Consider the following 19,776-nt stretch of genomic DNA (forward strand, 5'->3'; position numbering starts at 1 on the left):
CCAGCAGCACCCGGGGCCTGGCCAGATGGAGCCTGTGACTGATGCCAGGTGACCAGGAGCCGGGCACAGGAAGCTGTCTGTCTGTCCACTCACAGCGATAAAGTGAGCAACCCCCAGGCCGGCCGGCTCCCCCACAGGCTGCTGTGAGGGTCTCTGGGTGAGGCCACGGATGAGGTGCTTGCTGGTCTAGGGAGAGTTTGGGGCCAAGGATCTGTGGCTGGGCCGAGGCGCTGGACCCCTCCTGGTGTGTGGGCTCCCCGGCCACTGAGCACTCACCCTTTCACCCTTTGGTCCCGCTGGGCCTGGGACTCCGATTGGTCCGGGAGTACCCTGGGGAGGTGAAAAAAAACAGAGGTGAGCGGCCTGATGCCGGTGGGGAGGGGGGAGCCCCGCGAGCCCCGCCCGGCGCTGGAGATGAGCAAGGTCCAAAGGCCCATTTTCAGGGTTGGCGAGGCCAGGCTCGTTCAGGGCAGTCATCGGACTGGGGCTTCTTCCTGTTTGGGGTGGGGGCCTCGGGCAGAGAGGCCTCCCCCTGCCTCAGAGCCAGATTTGAGCAGGGAAACCCTTTTGCTTCACCACCAAGCTTGCCAAGGCTGAAAACGGTAGGAGAACTGCTGCTTCGTTTGCTCCCTGAAGCACTCAGGGATGGGGGCGGAGGGGCGAGGGCCGGCACCTGTTTGCCCTTACAGCTCCGCATGCGGGGGGCGGGGTGGGGGGAGCTCATGCCACAGAGACCGATGCAGACGCACACACAGAGAGGCAGGCGCGGGGGGGGGGGGTCATTCAGCCACTGCTCACCCCACCCACCCCACCGAGGGCCGCCCTGGCCTTCAGCCTCCCCGGCCGGGCCTCTGTCCCCGCTCCCCGGCCCTATGGGGCAGGCCGGATCCGAGAGTGAGGAGTGCGCTTCGGGGGTCTGCTGGGTCCTACCCGCTCCGGACTCAGGGCTCCGGGGCAGTCGGGGCAGCTGGAGCCTTTGGCTTAGAGGCGGGGCGGGGCTGGCTATGGTGCACAGAAGCCCCTTCCCAGGTTCCCGCTTTCCACCCCCACTAGCTGGAGGTCTGTATTTCAGGGCTGTATTGCTCTGCCTCCGTGTGGAGGCTGCTCAGACTTGGCCCTGAGGGTGTGAGGCTGGCTGGTGGGCGTGAACAAGTGGGGGAAAGGCTGGTTTGCTTTACAAGGAGAAAAAGAGCCCTAAGACGTTCTTGGGGGACCCCTGCAGCCAGGAGGGCAGACTATGCACACGTCAGGAGTGAGAGCGGTCTGATGGGGGTCATGGCTGAGAAAGCACTGCAGTCCCTGACCAGCTCCAAGTGCAGGCTCCAGGCCTGTTAACGCTGAGATACTGGAGAAACTTCTGGGCTCTGTGAGGGTCCGTTCCCCCCCGCCCCCCCATAAAAGGGGGATGATGACATGAGTGTTTGCTTTCGAGGCCGCTGCCCGGTTAAAATGGATGAACGCACGTCACGCATTTGGTGCCGATAAATGTTAGTATTGGCACGGCAGGGTTATTCTTCCCATAAAACTTCTCCTTTAAGGTTGTGATGTTGATTTAATGAGAAAAATAAAACCTGAGGTCCAAAGGGGACAGAATCTCTGAATTTGCACTGCTCCCCTCTGTCCAGTGAGAATGCAGGACAGGTTTGGATTCTCTGATTCCAGCCCCAGATCAGCCCCCTAGCCCTGACTGGCCACGTGGGGCAGGCACGCTGGGTGTGAGGAGAGTGCAATGGGGGGGACTCGCGGGGGTGGGGGGCGGGGCAAAGCCCTGAAAATGCCCGGACAAGGGGTCTAGTCTCTGAATGGGAGAATCTACAGTGTCGCCTCCACAAAGGCTCTGGAAAGGAGGTGGTCTGGGGCGAGGCCCGTCACCTCCTCTGCTTGGTGAGGGCACACACCATGGGATGAGGCTCTGAGCGGGGCTGCTCTTGGTCCTCCCACTCTCAAAGCTCTAGGCTCCTGCGGGCATCAGTCTCAGATCCTCTCCGCCTCCAGGCCTGTCCCCCTGCCATAAATGAAACCCTGAAAATTGATCCCCCTGCCCCCGTGCCCCAGTGTCATCCCAGCCAGCTCATTAGACTTGTTTTCCGGGCCTCCAAAGTGTCCTGCAAGGGCCAAGCTGGGACTCCCTGGCTGGAAGGCCCTGGGCACACACACAGCTCTGATTATGGCTCCTGGGCAGGGAAGTCCAGCCTCCTGGCCCTTGATAGCCAGTGATCCCTAGACCCTGGGAAGGTACCAGGTGTCAGTGGGAATGCCACTTCCCTAAAGACCTCACGGGGCACTCTGGGAGGGGCCTGGAAGGTGGAGAGGAGAGGAGAGACTCTTTTTCTGTGATGCTTCAGTTGCTTGTCATAAGAAGAAAGGCCAGGTGCTTTCTAGTCATGAGTAGGTGATGCCTGTTTTCTGGAATCAGAAAGAATGGAGAAAGAGGGACCCAAGTGTTCCTCCTTTGCTCTGCATAATCCCCTTGCTGAATTGCAGGGCAGCCGGGGCGCCGCGGAAAGTGGGGTAACATGCCTGCAGAGCGCGGAGCTGGGACCGTCCCATGTGATCCTAGATGCTACACTGGCCTCACCCCAGTACACAGCAGAGGGGGCTGCACAGGACTAGGAAGCCCTCGTGGGCAGACAGGAGATAGAGCTACAGCATGAAGACAGCACAGCATGACGGGCACAGACAGACACTGTCGTGTTCGGTGGGCGTGAGTCATGGTCCCAGGCCCTGGGGCAGGGCTCCCAGGCCGCACTCAGCCTTTGTCAGGAACAGAGTCTGTGCAGCTGGAGCAGCCCTCCACCCCATGCCCGGCAGTCAGGAGAGTCAGATTTGAGGACCCTGGGTTCCTACGATGGCCAAGGGAACTCAGAGGAAGGTCACCCATCTTTGGTCAAGAGGCCTGAAGGAGCATTTCTGAACTGAGCAGAGACGGTACCTTTCTGGTGTTGGTGGTGGGAGAAGGCAGGACTCACTGGGAAAACGAGGCCACAGCGGGACAGGGACAGACGAGAGGGGTCACAGGCCCGGGGTGGGGTGGGCTGGGCTGAGGGGTAATGGAGAAGTGACACTCACCGGTGGCCCAGGCCTGCCGTCCAAACCTGAAGCTCCCTGGACGAGGGGAACAGTTTGACCGAAAGAAGGGTAGGGGAGGAACGGGAGGGAGAAAAAGGGACCGGGGAGGGAAGAGGTGAGTGAAGCAGTGACTCTGGACAGACACAAATGCTGGTCATCAAACAAAACGGGAGAAATAAGCTGGGGAGGACAGGTGATGGTATTCACACGGAAACCAACAACAACGGACACCGAGTGGCAGTGCGGCCGGCGGCCGAGCAGGCCGGTGGGGAGCAGTGCAGACGCCCCTTCTCATCCTCTGTGCCCCCTGCCCCCCCCTCCTGGTAGCCCCTCTCAGAAATCCCATGGCCAGGGGGTTGCAGCGCTCCGGGGAAAGGGATACAGAAAGAGAATTCATGGGAAGGTGTCTGGAACCAGAGGGAGTGCGTCCTTCCCAGGACCAGTCTCCCTGCAGAGGGACAAGTCTACGTGGAGGGCGGGTTGTCTTTCCCGGCCTCTTCTGCACAACTATGGAGACCGGGCCAGGCTGGAGAAGCCCGAGGAAGTCAGTACTGAGTGATAGCACCCGGCCTGGGAATGTGGGTAGAAGCTGGCCTGCTTCTGCCCCAGCGGGTGAGGTGGGGGGGTGGGGGGGGCCTCAGATGTTAGTCTGCACGATGCCTGACCTTTCCCTGGCACTGAGAGGTTGCACAGCTCAGCACACACGCAGTCCTTTCCTGTTCTCCCAGACAAGGGTCTTTTTAGAGAAAAAGGCTTTTTGAGGGCAGAGGTCTAAGGCCAAGTATGCCCTGGAGTGAACTGGCTGGCAGGTGGGATGCTGTTAAAATCCACTTGCGATGCAGCACCCAGTAGGCGCGAATAGGTGCTCTCGCTCCAGTGCTGGGCTGGGAACCTGCCCCCAAGACCCACCTAGGAGAACCAGAGGGAAATTTATCGAAAGATTCCAATGTGACTAACCAGAGAGAAGGCAGTGGGGACACTCTAGCCCAGTGAGCACTGAATTCTTAAAAACGGCTTCCAGCGGAGCCTCAGAAATGAGCCTAGGCCTCAGGATCTGAAAGGAGGGGGAATGCCCCCAGGCGAGGGGGGACAGGGAAAAAGGTGTGGGTAGTGGGATCCTCCAGGGCCTTCCTTCTCAGTTGTAGGGTCACAAAGTTCTGGGATGATCCTGACTTATGGCCTAGAGAGCTGAGTCTCTGCACCCCACGGCAATGGTCAGAATTTCCTGGGGGGGGGGCACATAAAATAAGAGAGATGCTTGGGTCCTCCCCCACCCCAACTCAACCAGAGTTTCCAAGAGTGAGGCCAGGGTAATGACTTGTTTGAAAAGCTCCAGGCAACTCTGGTGTGTAGTCAGAACTGAGAACCACTTCCGTAGGGCCAGTAGGAAGAACTCCCTAGGGTGCTCTGGAGAAACAGGCTGCTACCATATGGCATAAACTATGGAAGTGAAGCTGAAAATCAGAACTTCAACTAAATATCCACAAACTTTGTCTATGCAGTACCAGCACCGAGTTATTCTGAGAGGTCTGGAGCGGAGGGCATGGACTGGCTGTTTTCGGGCCATACGCAGGCCACTGACATATTTTGCATGGTCTGCAGAGTTGCAAGGAATTTTGATTTAATGTTAGAAAATGGGGAGATTTCACATAAAATGCCAGATGTCCAGCTTCCTTGGAAAAATGAGACCATCTGGAAATACTGGGCCCTCATTCCCCTGAACGGAGGAGGGAATGTTCTCCTTAAGAAGGGACACATGGCCTCCAGTGCGCCCCAGTCCTCACCACTCCCTCTTGCCTCTCTGAAGTCCCTGTTCGTTGCCATTTGTGGAGATGCTTGCTCTGTCATTTTCTTGAGCCAGCAAAAGTATTTCTCTGTACCCGTGTCTCTACTGAAAGTTGACAACTTAAAGATAGACGGGGCACTTTGTCTTTCCTCTGGCACTGTCTTTGTTTATGTAACCTGTTTGGTCTCTGCGCCATTTGCATTTTGACCCCTGACTGAATTCTCCAGTGTTCACTAGGGCGTTGGGGCCATGAAGGCGGACAAGGAGAGATTTGTGGTTGAGTGGGGGCAGGAAGGCTCTTTTCTAGTAAGGAGTACTTAAACATTCTGGACACAGCTTAAGACATGGGAAAATGTCTGTTGAAGTCATCAGTTCCCTATAGTCTGTCAGGCACATCAGCTCCTTAAACGTCCTACAGTTGATGCGCTAATGAGGGTGTAATCATACCTTTTGCTCTTGCTGTTTGGTTGCTGTGATTACATTAACCAGACCTTCAGGCTCTGCCAAGCTGGGGTAATTGGGCTTCTCTTTGTTCTCCTGCTCTTTATGGCTTCCCAGGGTGGGAACTGGCCTTGTGCCCAGGACAGAGGAAGCCCTAGTGGCTGGAATGAGCTCCTTTGCAAGGCGGTGGCCTCAGCGAAGGAGCAGCCTCTGGCCTGGCCTCACCACTGACTTCATACGTGACCTCAAGTGACTCTCTCTTCTCTAGGGCCATCAGTAAAATGAGTAGATGGGTCCCTAACGTCCATTCCAGCTCTCAAAATCCAAGCCACAAAGAGTGCTGGCCCCACTGGGGGGTGAGGGAGGATGAAGCCCAGGGCTCCAGGGTGGGGGGAAGAGTGCACACACCTGGACACAGGGGAGGCAGTGATGAGGCCATGAGCCCATTGCAGCTCGGGGCAAAAGATTCGCCCAGGCCCGGCCCCCACATCTGGAAATGTCGATGCCTCCAGGGCAGCCCGTCGCCCCGACCTGGGGTCTGATCTCAGGGCGGGCTGAGATGAGAGATCTGAGTGGCCTGAGACTGCTGGGACCAGAGAATCTGCCTCTGTACAAGTTTTTCTGCTGTGGCCAGTGCTGACGATAGCGAACTAGGAGGGAGATGGAGAACATTTCACTTCTCGTTGCTCCCAGGTCCTCCAAGCTGAGTTCCCATTAAGGGCGGATTTTTATTGCCTCTGAATCAGGCACATGTAGGGCCTGAGGCTGTCCTCAGGCCACTTGCGGCTCTCCAGCTGGGGGCTCCTTGGGTGGGGGGGCCCTGTCTTATTTAGCTCTGCATTCCCCCCATGACCAGACCAGGACCTGGCCCAGAGGAAGCCCTCAGGAAGGGAATTAGAGTCTACGGTCTTGCCCAGGTGGGAAAGCAAAACTACACGAAGTGTTCTGGAATGCTCAGAATGTTAGGACCCCCAGTTTTGCAGCAGCCTTCTCCCGGGGTCCTGCACCGCCACCCCAGCCTCCTCAGGACCACCCGGCTGGGCTCCTCACAGGCTCGCTGGCTCTGAGATACTTACGGGTAATCCCAGCGGCCCTCGATCTCCTTTCTCTCCCTGGACACCCTTCTCTCCTTTTGCTCCATCTAGTCCTGCTTCCCCCTGAAGGAAAGGGAGGGGGGAGATCACCGAAGGGCATGTCTCAGACAACTCGTTCTTGCATCCTGGGGTCCTGGAGATAGGGGTGGGCTGGGGAGACCAGAACATGTAGAGGCTGGAGGAGGGAGGGGGCGGAGGGGGCTGGCCCACGGATGGCAGGCTGGACGCTCCAAGAATTCTTAAATTCCTAGCCTGGCTCTACTTCCATTAGAGTCCTTGGTATCCCTGTAGTAACTGTGAGCTCCCCAAAGGAAAAGGGGATGGGTGGAGCGGAGACAGACCCAAAGGGCAGTTCCAGGTCAGGCTTGGGCATAAGTGACCATTTGCAGAGCAGGAAAACTGGGACCCTGCAGAGATTGGCTGGCAGGTGCCTGAAATGCCAACATGGGAGCTCTGAGGCTCCCGAACTAATTGGGGCAAAAAATTGCCCAACTGTCTCCTGAAGAATAGTGGGGTGAGGAGCACGGGCCAATATGCCGTCAGCTCCCAGCCCCTCTTATCCAGTTGAAATGTTTTTGAGGAGGGAGATTGGGAGACCCCCTCCCCAGGCCAGAGACTGATGGGCCTGGACCTGGGGAGGGGGCCCACAGTACACCCCTCTCTCTCTCCACCTCTACTTCAGGGTGAGTGAAATGTCTGGGGCAGGTTACTTGGAAAAGGATTTCGTCGTTTGCTAAGAATCCAATCCATCGCTAGTGGGGTGGATTAATGGACGGGACAGCTCTAAATCTGAAGACTGCCTACAGTCAATGGTGGGTGTTAAAAGGACTTCATTCTCTCTTGGTTGTAGCCACTGGCCAGTGTCACATGATTCCATTTAGGGAAAGGGACCAGATGGGCCACCTGTCTCCAAAGGACTTTCCTTTTTGGCCCTGACACTGCCCCTTCCCCCACCCCCCACACCTGTCACATGACGTCTTCTTACCTTTGGTCCAGGAACACCTTGGAGCCCCTGCATTTGAAATCAAAACAAGGTACCTCAGAACTGCATTTCCAGGTAAGTCAAAAACACCTTGTCCGCAAGTTGAACCACAAAAGAGCAAGGGCCCAGGGTCCCTGCCCAGGGCAGGTGGAGGGAGTGCTAAGGGGGTCTGTGCTTGGGGCTACCTGGGGTGGAGTCTGAGCCTGGCCTCCCCAACCAGGGACTGACAGAGCGTCTCTGTGTGACCCCCACAACTGACCTAGAGTCTCACGAAGGGAAGATTCGGAAGGAACACAGCAAAAGTTGATTATGTAGGTATATGCGAAGTGCTTGGAGCAGCGTGTGGCACGTGAGAAGTCTCGGGAAGTGCTGGCTACCATCGTTATTACTACTACTTCCACCAATGACAATGCGTGACACAGTGCCGTGGGGCCTGGGACCCCTGCAGAGGAAGGACCAGCATCTATTGGTTTAGGATGCTTGGGGGCCCTGTAAAGGCCTCATCTTATCGCCTGTCACCTGGAAAGGCCAACCCAGTGGGGCTGGTTTTACATCACTTTCCATCTTAATCCAGATGTTTTTGCTGCTGGTTAGCAGGAAGGAGGAAGGGGGAGAGCAGGCGTCTGATAGCCAAGGGCAGAGCTTAGTGACAGAGGGACTCCTGCGGGGAGGTGAGACCAGACCCTACAGCTGCTGTGCCAGTCAACTGTTTCCAGGACAGCTGGCCATGCCCAGGCTTCTTGGTGTCACTGAGATCTTTCCTGTTTAACACGGGAGGGAAAAGGAGTAGGGAGGGGTTCGTGGATGACAAAATCCCACCCTGGGAGGAGGAGGGGACAGGGACTGCTTGGGGGGGGTGGTGTGAGGGGATGGTAGGGACCCAATCACAGTGGACTGAAATGCCGACAAGCTCTCCACACTTACCGGAGGTCCGGGGGGCCCCTCTGGCCCTGGAGGCCCAGGAACCTAGAATCCAAAGGGAGATGGTTAGCCCACACCCTGCTACACTCCAAGTGGCCTCCCCCTCTGACATGGCCCAGGGTCCAGCTGGGAGCTGCAAAGCCAGAGGAGAACAGAACTGCCCAGCATGTGGTCTCCCAAAAGAAGGCTGAGAACAGGGCAGAAACTCCTAGCAACTCATTAACCTGCACAATGTTGAAAAGAAAAAAACCCCACACATTGCCAGGAAATGCTGTCAAAAGTCTAGACTTCCAGATTTTCTTGAAAAAAAAAAAAAAAAGAAAGAAAGAAAAAAGAAAAACCTGGTGGCAGCAGGCCCTTGTTCATGTATGGCAACAATTGCCTGGAGCTGAGTAAAAGCGTTCCCTCCAGGTGGGGCATGAAATCTTCAGATGACCCCAGTCCCCACCACTCCCTATTGTCTTTGACTTGGAACTCTTCATTCATTTGCTGCGTGCCTGGCCCCTGTAGGCATTTGAACTTGAGACATTTGGCTTACAGGAGCAGAGATTGGTTATGTGGAATGGGGGGAGGCTGAGCAGCTTTTGAAGAATACCCCTCAAGTCCCGTCCGGTTTGTAACAGGGACTGCTGGTCTCTGCTTCCCTTTAATTAAAGGCAGAGTGTAGGAGGACAGATTTGTGCTGGACGGGGAAGGCGGAGGGACTCAGGGAGTCTTTCTCTCTACAAAGGATGGTGCTCGTTGCAGACTTTGTTTCTGACGCTGGGCATCCATTTGCTCGTACTTGGCCACCCAAGAGGCAGGAGGGGGGCCTGCCTGCTTCTGTCCGAGCTGGTCACCCCATCTCAACTTTGGGGCTCTTCTCGCCTTCCCAGGGTTAGAATCCCACCGAGTGTGGCCGGAGAGGTGACCCCTCTGTCAGGCCACCAAAGAGGAGCCCCTGAACTTGGGCAGACCGGGTCCCCCTCATGTCTCTCAGGTCCGTGGACTTCTCAGCTCAATCTCCGGAAACTCTATATTCTTTTCTTAAAAAGTTTACTGCTTTCTTTCCTGATTATAAATAAGTGGGCATGTATCCTGATTGTGGTGGTAGCCACACAGACCTATGAATGTATTAAATAAAAGTCACAGACCTACACACACTACCTCCCAAAGCCAATTTTACTGTACGATAATTTTGAAAATAAAAAAATTAAAGTAATAATAGACCCATTAAAATATTTTGTAAATTAAAAGGAATTGAAAGAAAGGAAAGAATAAGTATCTGAATACTCCTAATACTTCATTTCCTTCCACTCTTTTTTGATGTGTAAAACGTACATGAATATATGCCCATACTTAACGATGATTTTATGTCTATAATTTGATTCTCTGCTGTTTTTCATTTAACCCGCAACCCAGTTTTCTTTTCTTTTCTTTCTTTTTTTTGTATGTTCCCCACAAGCCTCCTTCCCGTGTCTCGACCGAGCGGCACGAAGTGCGTCTCTCCCCGGCCGGGGCCTGGAACAAGGCTTGGCACAAGGAGCGCTCCCAAACATGGGGACTATTATACCATTAGTATTATTACCATAAGTTATTGAATCATTTCCTTCTTGTTAGAAATGTAGGCTGTTTCCAATTTTTACTTTAAACACTTCTGGAAGGAACATCTCTGTGTGTAGAGCTTTTCCTGAATTTCATCAGGAGGCCATCCACCCCTAACTCAGGAACACACCATCTCGTCAAGTTCGCTTCCCTGAGTGTGGATGGGCCCTGGTGACACCGAAGGTGACAGGGGCCAGGGGACCTCTCTGGGGGCTGAGAAGCCTTGGCGGTCCCTCCCTTGGCTCTGTCTGGGTGGCACAGGCCCTCCCACCCCACATCCTCTCCCTCACATGCTTCTGAGCTCTGCTGCTTTCTTGGCTCTTCCCCTGAGCCTACAAACACGCCCGATGCCCTCTCATCTTATGAGAACCTGGCCTCCATCCCGAGCACATCTCTCTGTGCTGTTCCCTGCTCTTCCCTTCACTACCACGCCTCTCAGAGTAGAGTGCGTCTCTCCGGAAAGCTTGCTTCTGATGCTTCTGGGCAAATTCCTACGAAGTCTTCAAGATCCTGCTCAGAGGCCCCGTCTTCTAGCTGCTCGCCCAGCTCCTCGAGCGGCTAACCATTCCCATTCCAGCGCTTGCTGCCGGGGACCATTCGCTGCACAGAGGCGGTTCTGTTTCTTTTCCTACCCCCAGACTCTAGCACCGGGAAGGAACACGGCAGGTGCTCTGTGAACACCGTGGGGCGCAGGTGCTCTGTGAACACCCGTGGGGAGACCGTGAGCTGGGGCTCCGAGGCCGAGCTACTGTGCTCCGTGAGTGTTCGGCTTCTTGCTCGCTCCCCACGTCGGGCAGCGGTGCGTTTCCTCCTAGAGCACAGAAACGCTGTGCGTCCCGGAGGGACTGAGGGCTGCTGAGGTCCCTGTCAAACCCTCCCCATGACACAGAAGGCCGAGCGGCACAACCTACCTCCACTCCTGGCTCCCCCTTCTCCCCGGGCTCTCCTCTCTCTCCCTGTGGGCACAAAACACCATATGCTGTGGGTGCTGGCACTGGGGGGGGGGCACAGGGACACCGGCACATCTGTGACAAACCAGACTGGGACTAGACTGGGCTAAGGTGTCGTCAAGGACCACCTCGGAGGCTGATGGGACAGTCAGCCTGTGGTTTCAGGACTGGGCCCAAGATCACAGTCTTCGGGGACCTGCAGTCCCAGCACGTGGGAGGCAGGATTGATCTCACGTGTGGATCCTGCGGTGCACAGACCCTGGGGTGACCTGTGACCTGTTTCAGGCCGACAGAATATGGCACATGGCAGAGGTGATGGGCTGTCACTCTTGTGATTATGTTACAGGCTTATGTTACAATATAACGTGTATACGTTCAGGTTATGTTACACACACACACACGGCCCTGTGTGGGCAGCAGGCACTCAGAGACTCCTGCTGGCCTTGGCCTTGAACAAGCAGGCTGCTCTGATGTGAACTGGGCAGCCCCTAGGAGCTGAGGGACGCCGTCCTGCGGGGGCAAGGCACTGACTTACGCCAACAGCGGCGAGCCTGCAAGATGATGTGAGAATGTAGACCAACAGCTTGACTGCGGCCTCGTGAGACCCCAACCCCGGGCAGAGGACCCCGTGGAGGCGAGCCCGGACTCCTGACCCATGGACACTGAGATCAGAGTGCGTATTGTTTACACTGCTGAATTTGTGATTCGTTACGCAGCTGCAGAAATGACTCTGGCTCTAGGAACAGGGCCAGGGCCCGGGGTGGGAGGGTGATGAGGAAGCTTCCGCACCACGTCTGGGAGCACTCCTGCCAGCCTGGAGCTGCCCCGTGGTGGAGGGGACACGCCAGGAGGCCAGGAGCTGCCTGCCTGTCCCAGCTGAATGGGGCAGCCCCAGCGAGTGGCTCCCGAGGGCTGCCTGCACTGGGTCACAGGTGGGACGGGTTGACCTCTGACGTTCTGTATACTTCTAAGAGGAGAACTCTGAGTCCGAGACTCTAGCACCTTTGAGCCGGGCTGGTGTCTGAGGCCACCGTGCTGTGAGCTGAGAAGTGGAAACTGGTGTTCACACTCCCGTGCTCCACCCGGAGTAGCTGTTCTTCAAGAGGACCCTCCCCTCCCCGCTCCCACCCAAGGCCAGGCAGGCGGGAGGTTAGTGCAGCCTCGTTGCAGGGCCAGGCATCTGCTAGGCTGGTGATGACCATGAGGGGCACCCTTGCTCGCGTGCCCTCATCTGCTGACAACCTCCATACCCCACCCTCTCGCCTTACTGTAAATCCCGGGAGCCCGATAGGGCCGGGCAATCCTGTTGCTCCGGGTCTCCCTTGGCCACCTGGTTCTCCTTTCTCCCCAGTTGGGCCGTCTAGACCCTACAGATCGACAAAGATCTCTGTTAGTCAAGAGCGAGGGCGTCGGTCGAGCATCTGTGACCAACTGTGGCATGCAGGCGTGGCTCCCTTCCTCCAAGGGCAGGGGTCCAGCATGGTGCCCATTTCACAGATGAAAACCACTGAAGCCCACAACAGACTCCCAGGTCAAGTCAGCAGCCTCGTCAGACTGGGTAAGGTGCTTTCCTTGTACAGGCAGCCTCCCCTGGGTGTTGGGCTTCTGCATACTTTCCAAAGAGGCAAGATTACACCCGTGACCTCATCTCCTTCCCAACAACCCCGTGACGTATCCAGGGAAGGCATGATTAGCCCCATTTTAGAGATGAGAAAACAGAGTCCTGAAAGGCTCAGAGACTTCCCCAAGGACACAGGAGAGGACAGAACAGTCCCTGCTCTCCTGAGGGGGGCTGCTGGCCTTCATAAAGCAAGGGGCTTAAAGGAAACCCAGGTGAGTGCCCGGCCCCCAGCTCCCGAGCCCAGGTTTCCAGCCCAGTCTGCAGCGGGCACCCTGCGGAAACATGCTGGGGTGGCGCAGCCCCGTAGGCATGCAAACGTCCCAGGGGAGAGTCCCGGCAGGCCCGCCCTGGCACTCACCGGTGCGCCCGCCTGTCCTGTCTCCCCTTTCTCCCCCTTCTCTCCCGGGCTTCCTGCGTGTCCGTCTTCTCCCCTCATTCCTGCAGGCCCAGACTTTCCTGGGGGGCCTTGGGGACCAGGAGGGCCCATGTCTCCTGGCTTGCCTCGAGGTCCCTTCAGAAAATATTAGCAACACTTATTATATACACTGATGGAGGGGAAAGAGAGAGCGAGAGAGAGCACGAAAGAATGGGACGTCCAAAGGACACAGCCCTTCTGTGCTTGACCGGCCCAGGCGAAGAGCCTGTCCGCCTCCCTTGGCATCGGAGAAGCCTCGGCACCAGCCCCAGCCCGTCCCAGTGGGCTCTCCCCACTCCTCTGGGGCCAGCAGTGTGGGGCTCCGGCTCCTGCAGAGTGGGCCCCTGTGCTCCCCACTCCCTTCCCCACCAGGCTCACATCTGGGCCTCTTCCAGAGCCTTCAGTCCCCACCCCCACCATCCCCGTCAGCCCAGGTCAAGGTCCATCTTCGGAGGCTCGTCAGGGAGTGTCTGTTCTTACCTTTTCCCCGTCGTGGCCTGGAGGGCCTGGAAGTCCGATCTCTCCCTGTGGCAGAACAACGGAAGGTCAGTGTCAGAGCGGAGAGGAGGAACTGTCTTTCACGGCACACTTCCCATGTGCCAGGTCACCCTGGAGCTATGTGCTTGCGTCCCAAGGTGAGGGCCCCAGGGCAGAGCCGTGTGCAGCTACATCCTGGCTCTGCAGTCCACATTTGAGCCACAACCACACACGTTGCCTCTGAGGACCCTGGGTAGTCTGTGGGAGGGGTGTTGCCTCCCAGTCCCCCCAGCCCAGCCCTCCTGTCCTGCCTGCTCCACAGGGAGCTCCCTGCATCTTCACGTCAACCCAATCCCCTTCTTTAAGGCAGGGAGGGAGATAAGAGAGTCCTGGCCTCTGTCTTTGAGTCGGCCAATAAAGAACAAGCCACATCACCAAGGCAAAATGATGCTATGAGAGGAGCAGAGAGGAAAGGGCAGGGAATTCTGCCTGGTAGATCAGGGGAGGCTTCCAGGAGGAGGTGGCCTTGGAGCTGGGTTGAAATATGAGGACTTGGAAAGTTAGGGAAAAGGGGAAGGAATTTCAGGGCAGGGGCCCTCATGAGCAGACAGAGGTGCAAACATGCAGGGCCTTCTGCAAAAATCACAGGGTTGCAGCAGAGTATAAAGGGGAACAAAGGTGGGGAGCGAAGGAAGGGGGAGATCGGGGAGGAGCTCCAGGCCCATATTCCCCAGTGGGTGGGTTGGGGTCCCATGTGGTTCTGCCTGGAGCAGTGGCTTGTCTAGACCCAGACTCCACCACACCCGAGGAGCCTGTGAATTACAGCTGCCCAAGTCAGACAGCAGGGGAAGAACGGCAGAGCTGAGGTGGCAGCAGTGGGGGTGACTGCGATGTGGGCAAGACAGGGCCTGGGGTGCCTGGGAGCAGTGGGAGGAGTCAGAGGCCACGCCGTAGTGGTGGCTCTGCAGGGAAGATGGGAGGGTCACCCATCGGCTCCCGCACTCGGGGACACACGCGGTCCCTCTGCGGGGTCTGCAGCCCCCTTGTCAAGACAAGTGTTACCTTCTGGCCTGGGACCCCTGGAGCTCCGGGTGGGCCGATTTGTCCGGGAAGACCAGGGGGCCCCTAGGAAATAAAAGAAAGACCTGTGGAAGAACTTTCCATCCAAGAAGGGGTGCCCTGTTGCCAGAGGGGTGTATGTGGAGGCTGGCTTATGGGCATCGATCATTTTCAAACATCTCATCCGTGGCAAGAACATGTTTTTTTGCAAAGGAAATAGCATGGGACTTCAAAATGTAAAGCAGATAAGCACTGAGCGTGTCTGGGTTAGAGTGTCGGGGTTGGGGGGGGATCCTGGAGCCACGCCTACCAGCCTCTCCTTCCTCCTCCCTCCGAGCACCCCTGGGCTCCAAGAAGATAAATCTCACCTCCCCTGACAGGGACTTCAAAATGCCTCTAGGAAACAATGCCAATATCCATCGACAGGTGCAGGTGTGCGACACCCATCCAGTGCGATATTACTCAGCCGCGAGCAATGAAGCAGGCACGGGTGCTTGCCGTGCCAGGGTGGGACCCAGACATTCTACGCTGAGCTAAAGAAGCCAGACACAGACGGCTACACTGCGAGTGTCCACGCAGACGACACTCCAGAAAAGACAGATCTAATCCACCATGACAGAAAGCAGATCAGTGGTGTCCGGGGGCCGAGGGGAGGTGTGGGATTGACTCCTGAGGCACATGCAAGAACTTTCTGGAGTGCCTGGGGTGGTGGATACATGGGTATATACATTTGTTGAAGCTCTTCAAATTTCACAGCTAAAGTGGGTACATTTTATTGTATGTAAATGAGACCTCGAGGTTAACTTTAAAAGAAAAAAGATTCCACCCGTGAAAGTTTTGCTTTGGAGAGCTATTTCAAATAGTATATTTTAATGTCCCCCAATGAAGCTCATTGATTCTAGAATCATGTGATGTATTAACATCACCAGTCTCTGGGTTGGGGCAAGATATGATGGGTGTCTGAGTGTGGGAGTGTGCAAACCTAAGTGTCCTGTGGCATATGGCCACTAAAAATAGTAAGTGAAATGAGGGCCCCCTGGGTGGCTCAGTTGGTTAAGCATCTGGTTTCGGCTCAGGTCATGATCCCAGGTTCCTGGGATTGAGCCCCGTGTCAGGCTCCCCACTTAGCAGGGAGCCTGCTTTTCCCTCCGCCCCTCTCCCCACGCATACTTGCTCTCTCTCTGTCTCACAAATAGATAAATAATATCTTTACAAAAAAATAAAAATAAAAATATTAAGTGAAATGAAATTCCAAGAACTTTGTGATCTCCTTTCTTCTCTCCACCTGGAAGTTAAACCTCATGGTAGTTTTAACCATAAATATTCACTACAAATATCCACAGTTCTGTCACTGGTAGTCGGTACGCAGGCAAAATCTGGGCTTGGGATTCACCGGTTTTCCAAGTGCAGAAAATGACACTGATTTCTAGGAAAGGTGAAAAAGTGGACGTTGTGTAGCTCCTGATTTTTTAGGGTGATGCATTTTATGAGCTGAAGATTGAGTACAAGGAGAAACATAAAAGTACCCTCCTCTGTACCTCCGTCCCCTTGACGCCGCTGCGTGGAGACCCAGCATCGACTCTGCGTCACGAGTCCGCAGTGGAATGGGTCAAGAGCCGCTCCAGAGGACGGCCAGGACCCGCGCTAGGGGAGGCTCTGAGAGCCCCTGCTCAGGCTCAGATCACCCTCTGCCCTGGTCCTTCAGGGTCAGTCCTCATCCAGCAGCCCCGCCCCTGCTTTCTGGAGGCCAGCTGTCAAGTCCTTGCCTCCCCCGACCCCCCGACCCCACCCCCCCAGCCCCCCAGCCGTCAGCCCAGTGCCCAAGGGAAGAAAGAAGACTTACCATCAAGGCCAGCGTTCGGATCTCCTAAAAACCAATGCCACACAATCAGTTGAAGAACAAGTCAAGAGCCGTCTGGAGGTTCCCCTTGGCCCAGGCATGGAAACATGGGAGCTGGGCCCCCTTTAGGAACGCAGTAGGGGTAGTCCCTCTCGTGGGCTCCGTGCCTCCCGACCCCATGCCGCCCCCACCTCTCCCCGAGGTTTGCAGAGACTGGAAAGAGAATACCCTACATTTCACCGCCACTGCTCTGAGGCTGTCCTACCACAGACTCAGGCCCTGAAATGGACTACAGCCTTCCCTTCGCTTTGCCACAGAGGGGGGACGCAACAACTCCGCTTCTCCCTGGTCACTGACTGGGACCCTCCCCAGTTCTCCCCTCTTCCCCAGAACCCAGATTTCAAGGCTCCGACGTACTTACTTGTAAACGCCGAATGCAGACTAGGAAGATAGGGGGCCACTCAAGAAAGCGGGGGGACTGTTGCTGGCATGTGGACAGGGTACCACACCGTGTAAATGGATCCTCAGATCCTACAGGGTTTCCTTTAAAGGACTGGTTCTCAATCTGGGGTTTGGCCCCCAGGGGACATTTGGGGACATATTTTGGTTGTCAACCAGGGGTGGGGTGCTCCTGGCATCTAGTGGGTAGAGCCTACAACATACCGGGCCCCCCTTCCCCACAACTCCCTGCAAAACGACCCCGCCCCGACTGGCAATGGTGCTGAGGTGGGCAAACCTTGTCGTAAAGGGCGGCCACCATATGACCTTGACATATGATTGAACTGATGCAAAAGGGGGACATGCTTCAGGAAGACAGATTCCACCACGTGAAAGGGGTACTGAAGACATGGGGCTCCAGAACTCGGGACGGACGAGCACCCCACAGGGCCGGCTCCCACTCACCTGGAGAGCCTCGCTGATGTTTCCGTTGTAGTCCACCATCTCCCCTTTCCCTGGTTCCCCCTTGGTGCCCTGCAAGACAAATGCGGTCTGAACCGCGGGCCTGGGACGTAGGGCCGGGGGGCAAGGCAGCCTGCTCCCCACCAGATGGGGTCGTGGCCAAGGCGGGCTGTGCCCGGCTGCACGCAGGAGGACCCAGAGCTGCAGGCCGGGGAGCCTGTCGGGGGGCTCCCCACACTGGCAGAGGGGCCCAGAGGTTCTAGAACAAACACAGAAGACTCTAGGAGACAACTCTGGACTAGACAGGCCGAGAGAAGACTGCGTCCCAGCACGGCCACTGCGGCTGCAGAGAGAAGTCTCTCTCCCTCCCTCCCCCTCAAGACCCAGAGGCCAGCCGTTCACGCTGTGACCCCAGGGAAGCGGGGTGCTGAGCTCTGACCCGGGGGAGCTGCTCATACCTTGGGGCCCGCTGGTCCCTGGTCTCCAGCTGCTCCGGGCTCTCCCTGTTGCAGGACAAAATTGGAATGAAATGGGGACAACAAAAGCTGGGCCCCAAAGCACCTGCTGTCCCCAGAGGAGCCATTGCCAGGGGCCATGGAGGGGCCGGAGGCTCATCTTCCCTCAGGCCAGGAGGCCGCAGACCTTCCTGTGCAGGAAAGTGCAGGCCCCACCCCTTCAGGGAGCAGCTCTGCCTGCCTGCCCTCCTCCCAGCGCCTCTGGGCTCCTCTGGCTTCTTCCTGAAAGACCTTCTTCCTGGCCTGGGCTAGTTGTTAGGGACTGTCCCTGCGCCTGCCTGGCCACTTCTCCCCAGCCCCCTACGGCAGCTACGTGTTTGGGCCCAGGGACCAGGCCCTTTGCTTCTCTCTATTTCCATTTGGCTCAAGGAGCGAGAGCTCAGGAACTTTTTGCCAATCTCCTGAGGGGTCAATAGTTGCCATGGAGGGAGCATGGGTTCTCTCGGCGCCCTCTCTGCCGGGGACAGCCCCAAACTGCAGGATGGAGAACGGCAGTTCAGCGTAAGGCACTAGGAGCTCTCAGCCTCCCAAAGTGGGGAGGGGCAGGGGGTTGTTCCTGTTGGAAACAGGACAGAACCATGGGGAATACATGAAAACAAACCACAGTCCCAGTGGTTCTGGGACAATGTGAACGTTAAAGACACATTTTAAAAATCAAGGCAGAAAGTAAATATAAAGGGACAGCCGAGCTTTTAATATCACTTGACTCCTCCCGACCCTGCAGCTGACCAGCTCGTGGACTGCCGATGACCTGCCCCTTCCCTCCCTGCCCCACAGCGTTTTCGTCCCTGAGCACCTGTGAGGCACAGGGCAGCCTCGACCTGACCCTCCCACAGGAAGTCGCTGGGGAGAAGTGGGAGCCCCACCTTTGCCAGGGGCGTGGAAGCTAACAGAAGCAGGGGCTCTGGGTCTTTCCCCAACCCAAGCATCTATCCCCGGGCCAGCTTTGGCATGACTGCTGACTCAGTGGAAAGCTCTCCCAAGCCAACAGGAGAGATGGCCACCAGGAGTCACGACCCGTCAGCTTTGGGCCCTGGGGCCCGACTGTAGGGACGGCCACTGCTCATGCTTTCCCTGAGCTAGGCCTCGAACTCCCAAGCTGACCCTCATCTCAGAACTGGGAGCGTCCGTACCTTGTCTCCTTGCCGTCCCGGGGGGCCGGCCTGGCCATCAGCGCCGGCTTCTCCCTGGGGAAGAGGAGAGACATGGGCTGAGGGCACGCACGGCAGCTCGGCCAGCTCCCTGAGGGGCCGAAGGGTGGTCTTGCTGTTGATGTTCTGGGTGTTAGGTGTCTGGGTCTCTGTCTCTGTCTGCACTGGCTTCTACTAACTCACCTCGTTCTACTCATCTGACTCCCATCCACCCGTGAGTCCAGCCTGGGTCTCACCTCCTCCTGGCAGCCTTCCCTGTCTGCTCCTTTCTGCCTCTGAGTTCTGTACTGGGGTCCACCCCTCAGTGCCAGGTGCTCCCCGGTTCTTGGATAACACACAAGCCAGCTCTGTTGCAGCCCCCAGGTGTGGACAGCCATCTGGCCCCCGCAAAGGGAGGCAGGTCATTTTGGAACGTGGAACACTTGGGAAGGCACACCTCAGCAGGTCCCGCCTGGGAGACAGAGGGGACCACGAAGGCTCCGGGCTTGTGGGGAGGGGGCCCAGGAGGCCTAGGAGGGGAGACGCAGAGAGAGATGGGAGGGGGTCCCCCGCGCGTACTTCCCTTAGTCAGCACTCTGCCTGGCCCTAAGGAGGACACGGGCTTGGCAACGGCCTTCTAGCTTTCCCCTCTTGTGTCCCAGGATGCAGGGACAGTAGTGACCAGACTTCACCAACCTCAAATCAAAACCCAAGACCTGTCGGGGATCCACACGCTGCGGGGACAGACTCCGACCCTGGGGATGTCCCGGAGCCCAGAGGCGGGGCCCCCTTTAGCAAAGCCGGTGCTCAAGCCAGGGAGCTCTTTTCCCGCCACGGTCTGATGGGCACGTGGGCGTTTGCCCGAGACCCTTCCGGCCACTTCGTCTTGCCGGTCTGTGGGCTTCCTTCTGGCGCCTGCCACCACGTCCCTGTGGACTGTGGGTCTGTTTCTCCTGCTGGGTTGTGAGCAAGCTGAGGGCAGCTTCTCTGCA

The 19,776-nt window shown here is 56.9% G+C and overlaps 1 protein-coding gene across 1 annotated transcript in view; it reads right to left on the bottom strand.

Moving 5' to 3' along the window:
- COL13A1 (collagen type XIII alpha 1 chain) overlaps nt 1–19,776 on the bottom strand; it is a 144,908-nt gene that overhangs the window by 12,884 nt on the left and 112,248 nt on the right. Inside the window, exons 24-37 of the mRNA XM_040624694.1 lie at nt 18,788–18,841; nt 17,598–17,642; nt 17,143–17,211; nt 16,243–16,266; nt 14,403–14,465; nt 13,344–13,388; nt 12,807–12,959; nt 12,096–12,194; nt 10,789–10,833; nt 8,297–8,338; nt 7,376–7,402; nt 6,373–6,453; nt 3,070–3,105; nt 277–330 (exon numbers count right to left, since the gene is read on the bottom strand). Coding sequence (XP_040480628.1) covers nt 277–330; nt 3,070–3,105; nt 6,373–6,453; nt 7,376–7,402; nt 8,297–8,338; nt 10,789–10,833; nt 12,096–12,194; nt 12,807–12,959; nt 13,344–13,388; nt 14,403–14,465; nt 16,243–16,266; nt 17,143–17,211; nt 17,598–17,642; nt 18,788–18,841 — 837 coding nt within the window. The remainder of the gene's footprint in view (nt 1–276; nt 331–3,069; nt 3,106–6,372; nt 6,454–7,375; nt 7,403–8,296; nt 8,339–10,788; nt 10,834–12,095; nt 12,195–12,806; nt 12,960–13,343; nt 13,389–14,402; nt 14,466–16,242; nt 16,267–17,142; nt 17,212–17,597; nt 17,643–18,787; nt 18,842–19,776) is intronic.

This window comes from Ursus maritimus, unplaced genomic scaffold (genome assembly GCF_017311325.1).
Source record: "Ursus maritimus isolate PB19 unplaced genomic scaffold, ASM1731132v1 scaffold_7, whole genome shotgun sequence".
NCBI lineage: Eukaryota > Metazoa > Chordata > Mammalia > Carnivora > Ursidae > Ursus > Ursus maritimus.